This window comes from Gadus chalcogrammus, chromosome 16 (genome assembly GCF_026213295.1).
Source record: "Gadus chalcogrammus isolate NIFS_2021 chromosome 16, NIFS_Gcha_1.0, whole genome shotgun sequence".
Classification (NCBI taxonomy): Eukaryota; Metazoa; Chordata; class Actinopteri; order Gadiformes; family Gadidae; genus Gadus; species Gadus chalcogrammus.
Genome location: NC_079427.1, coordinates 6,839,562 through 6,854,625, shown reverse-complemented (window position 1 = coordinate 6,854,625; position 15,064 = coordinate 6,839,562). Strand labels below are relative to the sequence as shown.

General features: G+C 45.6%; 3 protein-coding genes across 3 annotated transcripts in view; 2 read left to right on the top strand and 1 right to left on the bottom strand.

The window, feature by feature from the left end:
- The first annotated feature begins 787 nt into the window (after positions 1 to 787).
- Positions 788 to 4,571, top strand: si:ch1073-83n3.2 (uncharacterized). Its single transcript, XM_056610365.1, has 4 exons — positions 788 to 1,038; positions 1,339 to 1,372; positions 1,785 to 1,971; positions 2,479 to 4,571. The coding sequence occupies exons 1-4, from the start codon at positions 788 to 790 to the stop codon at positions 2,835 to 2,837; spliced, it is 831 nt and encodes a 276-aa protein (XP_056466340.1). The 3' UTR covers positions 2,838 to 4,571.
- A 1,478-nt stretch (positions 4,572 to 6,049) lies between these two features.
- Positions 6,050 to 12,034, top strand: LOC130405936 (cytochrome P450 2C15-like). The gene is made up of 9 exons (XM_056611263.1): positions 6,050 to 6,333; positions 6,914 to 7,076; positions 7,588 to 7,737; positions 8,060 to 8,220; positions 8,559 to 8,735; positions 10,148 to 10,289; positions 10,526 to 10,713; positions 10,804 to 10,945; positions 11,383 to 12,034. Exons 1-9 carry the CDS (start codon positions 6,163 to 6,165, stop codon positions 11,568 to 11,570), a joined length of 1,482 nt encoding a protein of 493 aa, XP_056467238.1. The 5' UTR covers positions 6,050 to 6,162; the 3' UTR covers positions 11,571 to 12,034.
- The window catches only part of LOC130405937 (cyclin-dependent kinase-like 1), an 8,827-nt gene continuing 5,351 nt past the window's right edge, over positions 11,589 to 15,064 (bottom strand). Inside the window, exons 6-10 of the mRNA XM_056611264.1 lie at positions 14,326 to 14,526; positions 13,928 to 14,010; positions 13,668 to 13,724; positions 13,248 to 13,400; positions 11,589 to 12,369 (exon numbers count right to left, since the gene is read on the bottom strand). Of these exons, the coding sequence (XP_056467239.1) occupies positions 12,268 to 12,369; positions 13,248 to 13,400; positions 13,668 to 13,724; positions 13,928 to 14,010; positions 14,326 to 14,526 (596 nt within the window). The 3' untranslated portion in view covers positions 11,589 to 12,267. The remainder of the gene's footprint in view (positions 12,370 to 13,247; positions 13,401 to 13,667; positions 13,725 to 13,927; positions 14,011 to 14,325; positions 14,527 to 15,064) is intronic.

The following is a 15,064-nucleotide window of genomic DNA, read 5'->3' as shown; positions in this document are numbered from 1 at the left end:
TCCACAAAGGTCTTCTGCTTTATCGGCTTAGTGCTGTAGGATGCATATTGAACCTTTAACTATTTTCATTAACTATTTCCTCTATTTCTGTGACCATTGAGGAAAGGTTTGGTGCTATAGGAGACCTTATCGAGTGTAAGGTCTTCTCTAGCACCCACTCTGAGCAGTTTGTTGGACTTTGTCCAGAAGTCCCTCTCCATCGTCTCCAAACCATTGACGGATGCAAACTTACCTCCATGAAGGGAACTTTGTAAGGAGTGATAAGGCATAACTCTTATTGTATTTGTTACCCTAACCCTAACCCCTAACATGGTGTTTGCTGCTGCTGGAAGTGCAATTTCCTGAGTGAACCTTCCCCAGGGATTAACACAATTCCTATCCATCTATCTATCTATCTATCTATCTATCACAAACTATCACGGCACAGTGTTAAGTTCGGCCAATCAATATCAGGCTGCAATTTGCACCCGAGCAGCTAAGAGAGCGGTGCAGTGGGTGGCCTCGCTTTGGTAATCGTGTGCAAACGTGTCAAGTGGGGCTGGAAGGATTATGGCTTCCTGTCAAATGGGACCTGTGACTCCTTTTGAGATTACCGACACAAACTCATCAGTGTGTCGGTTTGTTGTCATACATTGTACGTCATAAATCTTCTATGATGATGCTTTGATCAAATTGGATTGAGCGGACTGGACACCGAGCTGTCAATCAGCCGTCCCCACAATGTTACTGTGATATGTGTTTGATATGAGGGAGTTGAAGCCTACCTTCTCCCGCTGCAGGTGGCTTCATGTTCAAGCAATGGAGGGAGAAGTTCATGGTGCTGACCCTAGAGGGCAGCCTGTGCGTCTGTCGCGATGCGGAGACCCCTCCCGACCAGGTGGTGGCGCTTCTGTCCAACTGTGAATCCATCGCGGAGGGCCGAGAGATCCTGGACCTGCCCAGGCTGCCAGCAGGGGGCAGGAGAGACTGCTGCTTCGCCCTCATACTGCCGCAGAACAAGTATCTGCTGCTACTGGCCGACAACCCTGAAGACTGCAGGTCCGTGTCACGCACACACTCACTCACGCACGCACGCACATGCACACAAACCAGCAAGCATGCACTTACTCACTCACTCTCACACACACAAACACACCCACTCACTCACTCAATCTCACCTGAAAAACACACTTACTCACTCACTCACTCACTCACTCAGGTCCGGCACAAATTCTTAAATCTCTACACACTCTCATTTTTTTCACCATAATTAACTTCATATAACTCCCACTAGGAATATATTGCTGAGCAAAGGCTGAGTTAGATTAAACAATAATGGATCATTGTTTTTATTTGCAGTCTGTGGTTGAAGCTGCTGAGGAAAGTGAGAGAGGTGAGACATCTCCCAAAACTTCCTCTGTGTTCCTACATCTGACATTTGGGATGAAGGGCTCCTGTAGGCCACCAGAGGACGCTATAGCAGACTGGAAGCAGTGTTCTCCAACCGTGGGTTTGGGATTCACGCAACACCCGAAATGGTGTTGCGTGATAAACAAATATGGATTGTTGGGACTATTCAGCTACAGACACTTCAATGATAAAAGATGTAGTATTTTTTCTTTAATAAGGTTTGAAAATAGTTTACGAAGCACTGCATAAGGCTTCTAAAGTATTACCAGATGTTGATTAGGTCAAGCGATGTGTGTGGAAGCAGATGCACAAAAAGAAGCAAGGACCTTTTCTTTGCAGAAAATGCAACTAAATTGTCATTAGGCTCATTACCGTTCTATGACTTTTTTGTACAGGGCATGGCTTCACCTTTGACCCTTCAGAGGCAGCGCAGCATCGCTCCCTGCATCACCGACAGAGATCCTCTCCCGGACACGCCCAGAAGCGAACCCGGGTCTCCGCGCACCGGAGAGATGACCCCCCCACCCTCACGCATGGCCAATCGAGGCGGGTCCTTCAGAGACAGGGATCAGACCACAGGAGGTCAGCAGCACCAGCAGGGACGCACCAGTAGCACACGCGCACTCACGTCCTGTGAACAAATCTTCCTCCCTCGAATTGATATGAATACGATGCAAACATTTATCAAGGATGAGTTGGCGTCGGGATGAAGAGGTCAAGAGTATTTGACTTGCTAGGAATTGTAAAGATTCATGAAGTGTGCATTCATCTCTAGAGGAGTGATTATTGAAACCAGCTGTGTGAGGCCATACATTGATGCAGCTTGCTAGCTATCGTTGCACACGATGTGGCTAGTTTACCATATACATTCAACGTGATCCTCTGGGCTTACATTTACATGAACACACCTTTTAATAGCTGAACGTTTTGGGTGTTTGGATGTCTTTTCTGTTAAACCATTAAAGACAGATGAATCAAGGTGCGCTCTCTCTCTCTCTCTCTCTCTCTCTCTCTCTCTCTCTCTCTCTCTCTCTCTCTCTCTCTCTCTCTCTCTCTCTCTCTCTCTCTCTCTCTCTCTCTCTCACACAGCCTCCACGCACCGACGGTCGTTGCGCAGCGTGTCGGCCGCGCCGCCCCACCGCGTGTCCGACTGCCTTCGCCACGGCAACAGCAGCGACGCCCGGGCCGTGCGGGCCGTGTGCCTCCTGATGGGCGGGGCTGCGGCCTCCTCGGCGCTGGGCTACCTGAACACCTGCACCCCAACCTCGCCCCTGGCCACCCGGGCCCCTGCGATGGTGCAAGTCTCCGGGGGCTTCGCCGATCTCCCCGGCGGCGGCAGCCCCTTCCACGGCTGCAGCCAGGACGTGGACTCGCCGCACTTCAACAGCTTCGACTTCGAGGCCGACGCGGATTTCGACACATTCGACTGCGGGGGCTTTGCCTTTTGATCCGGAGGGAAACCTAAATAAGACACACACACGCGTGCAAAAAAATACGACGACAGCGAAGAACAGAAATGTTTGAGCACAAAAGAAAACGCTCGCGTGATCACAAGCTGTGCACCGTGCACATGTTCGTTTAACTGAGGTTAATTAATTATGCGTTATCTCCACTAATAATTTATTCATTAATCAGTTGTCGTGCACAGCGACGAGGTCAATGATTCATGATCTTGGCTGGTTCCGAATGTTTTTAGTGGGACACGCACTCCCTTTTCTGGATCACCAGGAGCGGCCACAGATCATAAAACCTGGCTGGCTTAATTTGATGGTCCATTCAACTGAGAGAGTTTTTGGCATCGCTGCACAGTGCAATCTTGCATACATGTGATCATCGTGCTGGTCTATGTAGGCTACTAGATTGCCTTTGTGCTCAGTGGGATGAGATCAGATATGGAGTTGGGGTTGGAGAGGGCCCAAGGGGTCAAAGATCAGTGGGAAATTACTATATATATATATGGAGTAAACATTTGATGTTGTTCAATATTCTTTCTGATGTGCAGAATCCAGAAATGAGTACAGCTCTCTCAAACACATATATCAATTATATTAGTGTGTTATTCAATCTTTTGTCTGGTGCACAGTATGCACTAGTCTGTGACTTGACTGTGTGTGCATGCATAATGTGTGTGCATGTGAGTGCATTTGCGTGTGTGTAGATATTTACCAAGTTTATATTAGTGTGGTATTCAATACTTTGTCTGGGGTGCAGTGTGCCCTATACTCTGCATGTGTGTGCGTGTGAGTGCATGCGTGCATATGTGTGTGGGTGTGTGTAGCTTTTTACCCAGTCACAATTGGCCCCCATTGCTTGGCGGTTCACCTGTTTCATTTAATGTCGCGCCTCCCCACCTCACAAACCAGGTCTAAGTTCACATGGTAAAGTCCTAAAACCGGTAGTCACCATGACTGTGCTGTCTACTTGCTGCAGTGGCACAGTGGGACAGCATGACAGTATTACATGCAGTAGCACACTAAACGCAATAGTACATTCAGGAGTAGAGTTGTGCACAGACTAACATTAGTAAACAATGTAATACCCAGTGGCAATAGCAACCCTTATTGTAAGTGGCTTTGGATAAAAGCGTCTGCTAAATGTAAATGTAAACCTAACACAATAGTTCACTCAGTAGTATAGTGTACAGACTAACATTAGTAAACCATGTAATACACAGTGGCAATCGTAAACCTAACACAGTAGTACACTCAGAAGTAGAGTAGTGAGTGGATTAACATTAGCACATATGTAGGCAGTCACAATAGTACACTTAACACAGATTCGTTACCATGACTGCTCCCATCCTGCTGCGGTCGCACAGTGGGATGGTATACAAGCAGTAGTTCACTAAACGCAGTACACTCAGCCGTAGAGTATAGTGTACATACTGACATTTGGTAACAGAGTATTACACAGTACTACGTGGACGCTTTGGTACACACTGTCGCAGCAGTACACGTAGTTCATACAGTAATTTTAGAAAAAAGTTGTATTTATTGCGTGTGTGGGTGCTTGGCTTTGTGTGTTTATGAGGGAAAATTATGAATGATGACTTTGGCATGTGATGCCCACAAAAATGCCCCAAAAGAGCCTCATCTCATAATCCACCAATCCACCTCTGTCCTCCTTCTCTAAAACCTAAATTAAACTAAATGATGAGTGTGACAAGTGTTCTCATTTGTTTTCGTAATGTTATGCCCTTCATTTGTTCGTTGAAATAAATTTGTTCATTGAAATTCTGTTAGATAAATAAAGGTAATTTCATAAAGGCAAGCTATTTTATTGTGAATAAAAGAAGATTGTTGATGAAAAAAAGGCTTCCGTGCGAATTTGCAAAACTCATTCAGTCAATATTGAGTGTCGCAACAAATATCTAAATTGCATTGGTAAAACTCACGACAATGCACAAGTGGTTTTGACTTGTGAAAAGCGGTTTAATTGACATTGCAACATTATGCATGTTTAAAAAAAAAAATATATATATATATATATTTTTTTTTTGTCCGTGGCAGTTCATTTCATGGAACAGGCAAACCAATGTGATCCATACAAAAGATAGATTCTGCACTCTTATAACCGCCTCGCCACCGGAGGGTTCAGCGCGGCGGTGTGAAGGGCCAGGGGTCTCATTTATAAAACTGTGTGGGATCGTTACTAAAAGTGTACGTGCGCCCAAAAGCCAAGTTTTGCGTGCGCAATCTTTGCTTTATAAATCACAGAGTGCCTACAAATGTGCGCAGCTGAATCAGCTTCACGTTCCGCCCGGTACACGCCCCTTTTTAACCATAACTGGTCAATGCAAACGACCTTATGAATGCGATCTGTATATAAAACAGACTCAAATGCAAGTATTATGTCTTGTCGGAAACAATGGCAGAAGGACTGAGAAAAGCAAAAAAGCGAAATTTCGCGAAGGTTGAGGTGGAGACACGTGTGGGTTAGGTGGAGGCCCGAAAAGTAGTTTTGTTCGGCGGTCACGGGATTTAGATCACTTAAAACAAAAAGCAGAGTGAGTGGCAACATGTTGCTGCAGCAGTGACAGTGGTACGTTATTGACACATGTTGGACAGATGCTTTATTCCATGCAGTCGCGCCGTCAGTGGACAGTATGGAGTGACGGGATTAAATATAGACTTTTTTTTTCTTTCATTTCTATTCTAAGAAGATGTTTCTGGAGTTATAACTGAGAAATAACGCAGTTGACTTAAATTATTCTGATTACATAGATTTAACGCATGATACGGGTTGCGATGATAAAACATAATCGTTCACTTCACTCTACAATTATTCTGTCTGACTTCAGTTCACCACCACACCGTCTGTGTCGCCAATTCTCCCTTTCCTCCAAACCATGCGTAGGCTACGCATGAGTCAGAGTTTGCTTAGGGCTGCGCACATTCTCCCGTCAAATTATTTTTTTATAGATCACAACCTTGGCGTGGAAAGTCACGTACGCCAATTTCAGCCCCGTTTTGTGCGTACGCAACTGATATAAATTATGGCTTGCCATATTAAATGAGACCCCAGGCGTTTTCAAAAGCGGCTGCTGCTGTTGCTGCTGCCGCCGAAAGTTTCAACACGGGGAAAGCTCAGCGGTAGGGCAAGTGTGAAGTGGGCGGCAACCGCTTCCTGGTGAGCGATGGGATCCAGCTGGACCAGAGGTTTATCACGTGACGTCCTTATCTTGTAACAAACAAAATAAAAAGTCCAGTTGCAGACAGCAGTGCACTGCAACGCGTTTGGACAAGAACACAAACAGAGCAACGCAAACTTATCATGGATGTCTCCACCACATTAGGGTTAGCGGGGTTGGTTTTAACTTTGCTCTGGTGGTTGACAGCTAAGTATAGAAGTAATGTCAATTTACCCCCAGGTCCCCGTGGACTCCCACTACTGGGGAACCTTCTACAGCTGGACAAACTCGCACCTTTCACAACGCTGCTCAAGGTAAAACCTATGTTCTATGGTCTCTAGGTATAATTCGGCATGTTTACCATCGCAGTTTTCAATAGTCTACTAGTGGGCTATTGCGCAATGTTTTGCTCTGTCGCCCACGCCCACGTACTCATGCAAGCACGCACGCACATGCACACACACATGCACATGCACACGCTCGCACACGCACCATCCAAGTCAAAAAACATTATTGTCAAGATGTATTTCCGGCAGGGTTCTGCCAGTATGTATGTTTTGGATTTGACGTAGAATGCTGCCGTGGCCAATCGGAACAGCATGCAAAATAATAATAATAATAATAATAATAATAATAATACAAGTAAAGGCGGTGTAATAAGCATGAGGCAAATTATTAAATTGATAGAAACTCGAAAATGTTTACCGCTTTACTTCTAACCTCTTTTTAAGTTTCAATCCTATCTTTGTGTATTTTTAAGATTTAAATTCATATTTATTTTCATGTTATTTCATGTCAGCTCAAGTCAAGCAGTATAAGGGTTTGGTTCATGTTTGTGTGCCACTTCTAATTGTGACTGAATGCTTTGTTTGTTTGGTCCTGCCTGACGTGAAGCTCAGTGCCAGCTACGGCCCGGTGATGACCCTACATTTGGCTAACCAGCGGTTGGTGGTTCTTGTCGGGTACGATGTGATAAAGGAGGCCCTGGTGGAGAATCCAGATGATTTCACCTCTAGGGGACCTATTCCTCTCCTGGTCAGGGCGACCAGGGGCTACGGTGGGTTCACTATAAAACACATAGCTACCTGCAATAGAGTCCCCACAACGCACAGAGCTATGAAAGAGTCTCCACAATATATGATAATGGTAAAGTCCCCACATGTATGGCTATGGTAGAGTCCACACACAAGATAGGCCTATGGTAGAGTCCCCATAAAGCACAGTGTGAGGGGAGGGTCTCCGCAATACACAATGCTACGGTACGGTCCCCATAAAACACAACGGCACAGTAGAGTTTTCGCTTTGCACATAGCTATGGTAGAGTCCCCATAAAACACAGTGCTACAATACGGTGTCCACATTACACTGAGGTACAATAGAGTCCCCGTAAAACACAATGCAATGGTAGGGTCTCCACAATACACAGAGCTATGCTAGGGTCTATATAAAACACAAAGCTACTTTAGGGCTTAGAGATGTGTCCTTCTAAAGCTATGGACGGAGAGGGAGATGACATAGCCTTGATTACCTTTTTCCCCCCAATAATCTGTGAGGACCTCGTCCCTCAGGCTTGGCCATCAGTAATGGAGAGCGTTGGAAGCAGTTGCGTCGCTTCACCCTGTCCACGCTCAGAGACTTTGGCATGGGGCGGAAGGGGATGGAGGATTGGATCAAAGAGGAGAGCAGACACCTGGTGGACCGCATCACTAGCACTAAAGGTAAGGTGTAAAATGATATTATGGATGAGGTATCTTAAGAAAAGCCTAAAAGCGGCATGGTTGCTTATCCCTTCCATAGGATCATTTGATTGGCTGAAATGGATTGTCCTTGAAACATTACTACCATTACGGCATTAATGAATTAATTAATTCATATTTTATATTTTATTTTATATGATAATCATCAGCTATGAGGCATTTGATCTATTGGCCGTCAGTGATGACAACGCACTTCAAGAAAAGCCAAATATGCCTTTATACCTTCAATAAGACATCAATTTGGCTGAAATGGATTGGCCTTATTTTTCCCGTGGTTCTTCAGCAAGTCCCTTCGATCCGACCTTCTTAATGAGCTGCACCGTCTCCAACGTGATCTGCTGCCTGGTGTTTGGTGAACGCTTCAGCTACGATAATGAACACTTCCTCAGCCTTCTGAAGATCATCTCACAGACGTTAAAACATTTCAGCAGCCCTGTCGGCCAGGTACGTCATGATGTCAGTAAAGAAATAGGGTTAACGTTGTTGAAACTCAAAATTAGTTAAAATCCGAGCAAGAAGTAAGAAATCGTGTTGGTCACAGAATTCTATCTTGTGATGGGGTTGAACGAACTGACTGTGTTTGTATGTGTGTGAGAGAAGTTAAAGCATTCTTATATTCTTATAACCAATATTATATTCCGGCAGTCTGTTCGGCTCCATGCCACTAAATTCCATACACCGGACCTTTAAACGGGTCACTAGTTTAGACTGCATCAGGGATTCCTACCAATTCCTATGGGCCTGAAGCCTCAGGATGTAAACTTGTGTCCAAACTCCATCAGCTGTACAACGTCTTCCCCTGGCTGCCGGACCGACTTTCGAGGCGGCATCGTGCTGCTTTCAACGACATTGAAAAGCTCCGCAAGTTCATCATGGAGAAGATCCTGGAGCACCAGGACACCATGAACCCTAGCTCCCCCAGAGACTACATCGACTGCTTTCTGACACGACTCAAACAGGTGCAGCATCAGTTTTTGGGCCATGACCCCATCTTTTGGATGGAAGATTTCTGCGACCCCAAACCTTCACACTTCCACATACCGTATTTTCCGGACTATAAGTCGCGTTTTTTTTGTAGTTTGGCTTGCCCTGCGACTTATATTTCGAAGCGACTTATATGCCAAAATTGTGCGTACATAATCTTCGGCCGCAAGATGGCACCGTCATTCATTAGGCCTACAACTGAACGCTGCAAGCCTACTGCACCACCGAATAAATTATATTCTCGTCGTCATCGTCCTCAAAGTCCTCCGGTTCAACCAAAGCTACCCCAGCCTTAGCTGCAATGTTGTGCAACATAGCTGTCACACATATCACAGCGCATGACTTGGCCGGCGAAAACTGGAGCCCTCCGCTGGACTTGTGAAGGCATCTAAAGCGCAACTTCCACCTCCCGATCGTACGCTCAGGTTTAGGACCGCGGCGCATACGCGTCCGGTGGAATCCCGGTGTCACTGAATTCGGTATACTCTCAGAACTACGAGTGGGACCGACACACCTATATTGCTATTGCAATTTTATTCAGTCTCTCCAGACTAAACGTTCTTGTTTAAATGTTTAAAAATAAATGCGACTTATACACCGATGCGACGTATATATGTTTTTTTCCTCGTCATGGAGCATTTTTTGACTGATGCGACTAATACTCGGGAGCGACGTATAGTCCGGAAAATACGGTACATTGTTTTCACCCCATCAAAATCTGCTCGTAGTCCCAGTGAATTACTGTGCATTGCCCCACACTAATAGCCCTTTCACATGTCCAGATCATCTCTGGAGAATAAGGTCCAGAGATGACCTGGAGTTGCCCTTTCACACATTAAACACACAGCCAGAGATGAGCTGCATGAGATGTTTTCACACATAATTGAGATACTCCAGATACTTTGGGCGAGGGGTGGTGCCTGGGTAGAGTGTTGGAGGCAGGACGTGATGCTTAAATTATGCAGTGGAAGTCGTAGTGTTTCGTTTACAACAAATCGAAATCACGGTTCAGGCTTCTAACTCCTTAATGCTCTTTTTTGGGGTGATATACATTTTGCATTTGTTAGGACGTATCCGCAATATCTCCGGACTTTGTAATAGGTGCCTATCCGGGAAAATACCGGAGGGGCTGATACAGAAATGTGCATGCACACATGCAGATATAATCCGGAGAACGTCCGGTTTACAGTACATGTTTGAAAGGGCTATTGGGATTCAGTCATGGCTACGAATCATTAGAAGAAGCAAAAACCTTTAAAACCTTTTTTTTATTTTTCAAATATTTGTTGCTAGTAAGTCAGCAAGCAATCTCCTGCAACCCCATATGCATTTAACATAGCTAAAAGTTGAGAAACACTGCTAATCTGTTCTGTTTGGGTCTCCCCAGGAGAAGGACAATCCCACTTCTGAGTTTACACTTGAAAACTTGGAGTCCACTGTATTGAATCTGTACCTGGCAGGAACGGAGACAACCAGTACAACCATCAGATTTGCACTGAGCGTGCTCATAAAATACCCTGACATACAAGGTAGGTTATCTCTGGATCCAGTTTGATCAGTACAATGAATTCTCTCTCTCTTTCTCCCTCTCCCTCTCCTTCTCCTTGTCTCTGTCCTTCTCTCTGTGTGGCTTCTATTAATTATTATTTGTTTAAACTAACTTTTGTGTTTCATTGCATTTCCTTATGCATCGTTTGAAGTGTAACATACTTATTTCATATTAAGAATAATTTTTCTCATCGATATTTGCCTAATCTCTCATCAGAGCACATGCAGCAAGAGATTGCCTCTGTCATTGGGTCAGAACGTTGCCCAAATATGGAAGACAAGAAGTCCCTCCCCTTTACGGATGCAGTGACCCATGAAGTCCAGAGGCTTCTGGACATCGTCCCAATGAATCTCCCTCACTATGCTGAGCATGACATCTCATTCAGGGGCTATGACATCCCCAAGGTACAGTCATCCTTTCCAAACAACATACACAGTCCAAATGCTGATGTCTCCTCCACAACCTTGTGCTCTAATTGTGTCACCTGTCAATAGGGCACCATGATCATTCCCATGTTGCACTCTGTTCTGAGAGAAGAGAAACACTGGGAAACCCCCTGGTCCTTCAATCCCCAGCACTTCCTGGACCCGGATGGCAACTTCAAGAAGAACCCTGCATTTCTTCCATTCTCAGCAGGTAACATCAGACACCTCGAACGCTCTGTAGTATAATTATAATATACTACAGTAATTTCTATGCTGTCAAAAGTAAAAATATTTATTTCTATAAACTTTTGTCTGTGTGTGTATGTGTTAGTTTATGACAGTTAATGTTGCACAAACCATGAATAATAATTAATATTGTAAAACCAACATCAATTATATTGTGATCTTGATGCCAACAATTCCAGTGCAAATACAAGGTGAACCCTTGCCAAGTCCAAACATACAATTTAGCTCTGTTTGGTACACAAACCACCCTGCGAATGCTTATAGTGTGTGTGTGTGTGTGTGTGTGTGTGTGTGTGTGTGTGTGTGTGTGTGTGTGTGTGTGTGTGTGTGTGTGTGTGTGTGTGTGTGTGTGTGTGTGTGTGTGTGTGTGTGTGTGTGTGTGTGTGTGCGCGCGCGTCTCAGGGAAGAGGTCCTGTGTGGGAGAGTCTCTGGCCCGGATGGAGATCTTTCTCTTCATGGTGTCTCTGGTGCAGCGGTTCACCTTCAGCTGTCCATCAGGACCAGAGCACATCGACCTCAGCCCAGAGCACAGCAGCTTCGCCAGTCTGCCGCGCACCTACCACATCGTCGCCACGCCACGCCAAAACTGACCGTGTGTGTGTGTGTGTGTATGCTCCTTGTAGAAATGGCTATGCTTGTTCTTTTTCTTTTTATTATTGAAACTCATCACATTCATCTTTTTTTTTCACTGAAAATATGTATAAACTATACTAATATTAGTCTTCTAATTACAAATAACGGTAATACTCTAGCCTATAAAAGCATTTACTGGGTTTCTGAAGGTCTGCCTTTCTAAAATATAACATCAAAAGGGGAATTTGTAATAGTTATCTGGTAAAACATGTCCATATCATACATTGGCTTCCATGATATACCTGAATACGGATACAAGTATTATTTTTACTTACAAGAACACAAAAATCTGTATTTTTACCACATGGAAAGGATACACAATTTGTGAATAAATCATGCCCATTAAATTGTGATATATCTTTTGTACTGAATAAAATGTTAACCAACACAGTTGTGAATGTAGTTTTTACTGCTACTCTAAATGTAGATTTGATGTGACTAGGTTTACTGTGAGTATAATTTATACTTTATAGCTGTAGTCTGTATGTTCTACTGGAGATCTAACATAGTAGTTTTGAGTAGTATGACTATGACTGTATCTTTATGATCCACACTTCCCCTCAGAGGATTTCTTTAGATCTGCGGGTGATCAGGACTGTATCTGGGTTAAGCATCTTGCCTCCGTGTGCAGAATTCCTCCAAGTCCACCACAGCTTAAATGTTGGGCAGATGATGGTCGTATTTATGCCTGACCTGTTTCTTCACCTCTGGGGCTGGGGAGATGTTACTGCTTGGTAGGTGAGGCAGATACTGAGCCTACAAACAGACAAGACATCCAACGGTCAGCGTCGGTTAAGTAAGTCGGTCGTCACGCATTTAAAGCAGAACCAAACAAATCAATCCATCACTCGTCATAGATATTCAAATGTCAAAGTATTAAAGATTAACATCACAATATAGACCCATCTCCATATAGTGAACTCCGTCAAAGGGTCTTATATGTATCCGGATTGTGAACTTTGACTGACTTTTCCGGTTTGTGCTCGTTCTTAAAGATACACTGTGTGATGAACCACATAGATGTCCTTTTCTCAGCAACCGGGTGACTACAGTATCTTACCTTTGTGAAACATACTTTGAAATTCACAAAATACTTTGCATACGTCAATGATTGGACCTAGAGATCCAGAATGTACATTACAAACTAAGCGTTCTTTGGGGTAATTGGAAGCCCTTGGCTTTGCCTCTGACTTTACACACTACCGTTCAAAAGTTTCTGGTCACCCATACAATTTCATGTCAATCCATGAAAACTCACACTTTTATTCAACAGTTTTCAGCTGTGCTAACATAATTGCACAAGGGTTTTCTAATCATCAATTAGCCTTTTAACACGATTAGCTAAACAATGTACCATTAGAACACAGGAGTGTATTCCATTAAAAATCATCAGTTTCCTGCTAGAATAGTCATTAACCACATTAACATTGTCTATACTGTATTTCTGATTAGTTTAATGTTATCTTCCTTGAAACGATACGATAGTATATACCACTGAAGAACCCAGCTAGTTGGCTTGTCTTCATCTCTCGATACGTACGCCCACTCTCAGCCATATTGGCTGCACCCCTGAGGTGGGCTCATACCGGACCCATCTCTGTTCTGTCCGTCTGTCTCTGTCTCCGGATACGTACCCCTGCCTGTCTGCGGCGAGAGCCCTTGTCGCTCCTTCGGCCAGGCCTCTCCCCCTCACGGCCCCAGGGCGCGGCCCCCTCCTCCTGGAAGTAGGGGAGCTCCAGGATGGCCTCGCAGGACAGCCTGAGGCAGGGGTCCATCACCAGGCAGGACTGGAGCGCGACAAGACCCCCCCGCCCCCATCAGTGACAACACAGCACGGGGTGGCAGCAGTTACGCTATGTTAAACACACGTTGCCGTCTTCTCGTCGATCAAGTGTATCCATCAAGTCATCCTATCTGTGATTAACTCTATTGGTCATCCTACTTTTAAACTCTAGTTTAAATGTATGTTTCCTGCTTTTGTTGTTGTCTTGTGTAGTGTCCCTTGTGAAGCACTTCACAAAGTGCTGTTGAAACAAAGAGTAGGACCATCTCACCTTCATGACCTGGAGGGCGTGAGGAGAAACCACATGGAAGCGTTTCTCCAGAGGTTCCTGATAACAAAAGAATACATCACATTACACCACATTACACATTCGGATGAAAACATACATATGAGGTTAGTAACGTGATATAAAAGCTAAAGGCATTATCCAAAGGGAAATGCCTCAGGATCCTCCCTAGCCCAGCCCCCCTCCCTTGCCTGTTCCTCAGCTCGTCTCAATGGTGACGGGGATCGGGGATCGGGGATGCTCACCATCGTGTCGGGTTCCGGGATACTGACACCACTGAAGAAAACGTTGGAGTGGAACACTTGCTGATGCCGCGGTATTAGGTCCCCTGAGGTCCCAGAGGGGAGAGGTGATGGGTCAAGAGGTGAGACACAAAGGGCTTGTGATTGGTCTGGTCTTTGGTCCATGTGCTTTGGTTACATCGGCAAAAAAAACGACGTAAGTTGTTCCTCTGTGGGTTTTGGCGGTTATTTCTCTGTGTGCGCGAACGCAGCGGTATGTGTGAGTACTCGTGCGACTATTGTGGACATGCGCATGTGTTTGTGTGGTCTGTGCGCATGTGTTTGTGTGGTCTGTGTGCATGTGTGTGCGTGTGTGTCTAGGGGTGTGTGTGTGTGTGCATTGCACGCGCACTTGTGTGTACCTAGGGTCTTCCTGATGAGGTAGAGCTGGTCCACGTCGGACCTTCCGGGCCAGAGGGGGTTGCCGTTGAGCAGCTCGGCGAACACACACCCCAGGGCCCACACGTCCACGGGGGGCCCGTACTGGGTGTCCCCCACCAGCAGCTCAGGGGCCCGGTACCAGCGGGTTGCCACGTAGTCTGTGTAGTCATCTCCGGGACCAGCTAAGGGAGACGGACAGACGGACAGACGGGCGGACGGACAGACGGGCGGACGGGCGGACGGACGGACGGACGGACAGACGGACAGACAGACAGACAGACAGACAGACAGACAGACAGACAGACGGACGGACGGACGGACGGACGGACGGACGGACGGACGGGCGGACGGACGGACGGACGGACGGACGGACAGACAGACAGACAGACAGACAGACAGACAGACAGACAGACAGACAGACAGACAGACAGACAGACAGACAGACAGACAGACAGACAGACAGACAGACAGACAGACAGACAGACAGACAGACAGACAGACAGTCAGACCCGAAGTACAGAGAGGCAGGAAGAGGAAGAGATGAAGGTGGGCGGGTTCATGTTATACATAGCAGGCGGGATCGTGCCGGGACGTCAACTCCTAGCGAGGAGGCACCAGGTTCGAACCCCAGTGAGTACGGCCTGAACTCTACGCAACCTAGAGCAAGATGCTCTGCTCCTTAATGACATGTTTAGACAATGCATCTGAATTTACTGTAAA

Bases quoted from the DNA above. Each gene is read 5' to 3' on its own strand.
- si:ch1073-83n3.2 (XM_056610365.1), top strand. From the start codon at position 788: ATGTTCAAGCAATGGAGGGAGAAGTTCATGGTGCTGACCCTAGAGGGC. The intron at 1,039-1,338 runs GTCCGTGTCACG...TTTTATTTGCAG, and splicing joins GACAACCCTGAAGACTGCAG to TCTGTGGTTGAAGCTGCTGA. The intron at 1,972-2,478 runs GTCAGCAGCACC...TCTCTCACACAG, and splicing joins CAGGGATCAGACCACAGGAG to CCTCCACGCACCGACGGTCG.
- LOC130405936 (XM_056611263.1), top strand. From the start codon at position 6,163: ATGGATGTCTCCACCACATTAGGGTTAGCGGGGTTGGTTTTAACTTTG. The intron at 7,738-8,059 runs GTAAGGTGTAAA...GTGGTTCTTCAG, and splicing joins CCGCATCACTAGCACTAAAG to CAAGTCCCTTCGATCCGACC. The intron at 10,290-10,525 runs GTAGGTTATCTC...ATCTCTCATCAG, and splicing joins AAAATACCCTGACATACAAG to AGCACATGCAGCAAGAGATT.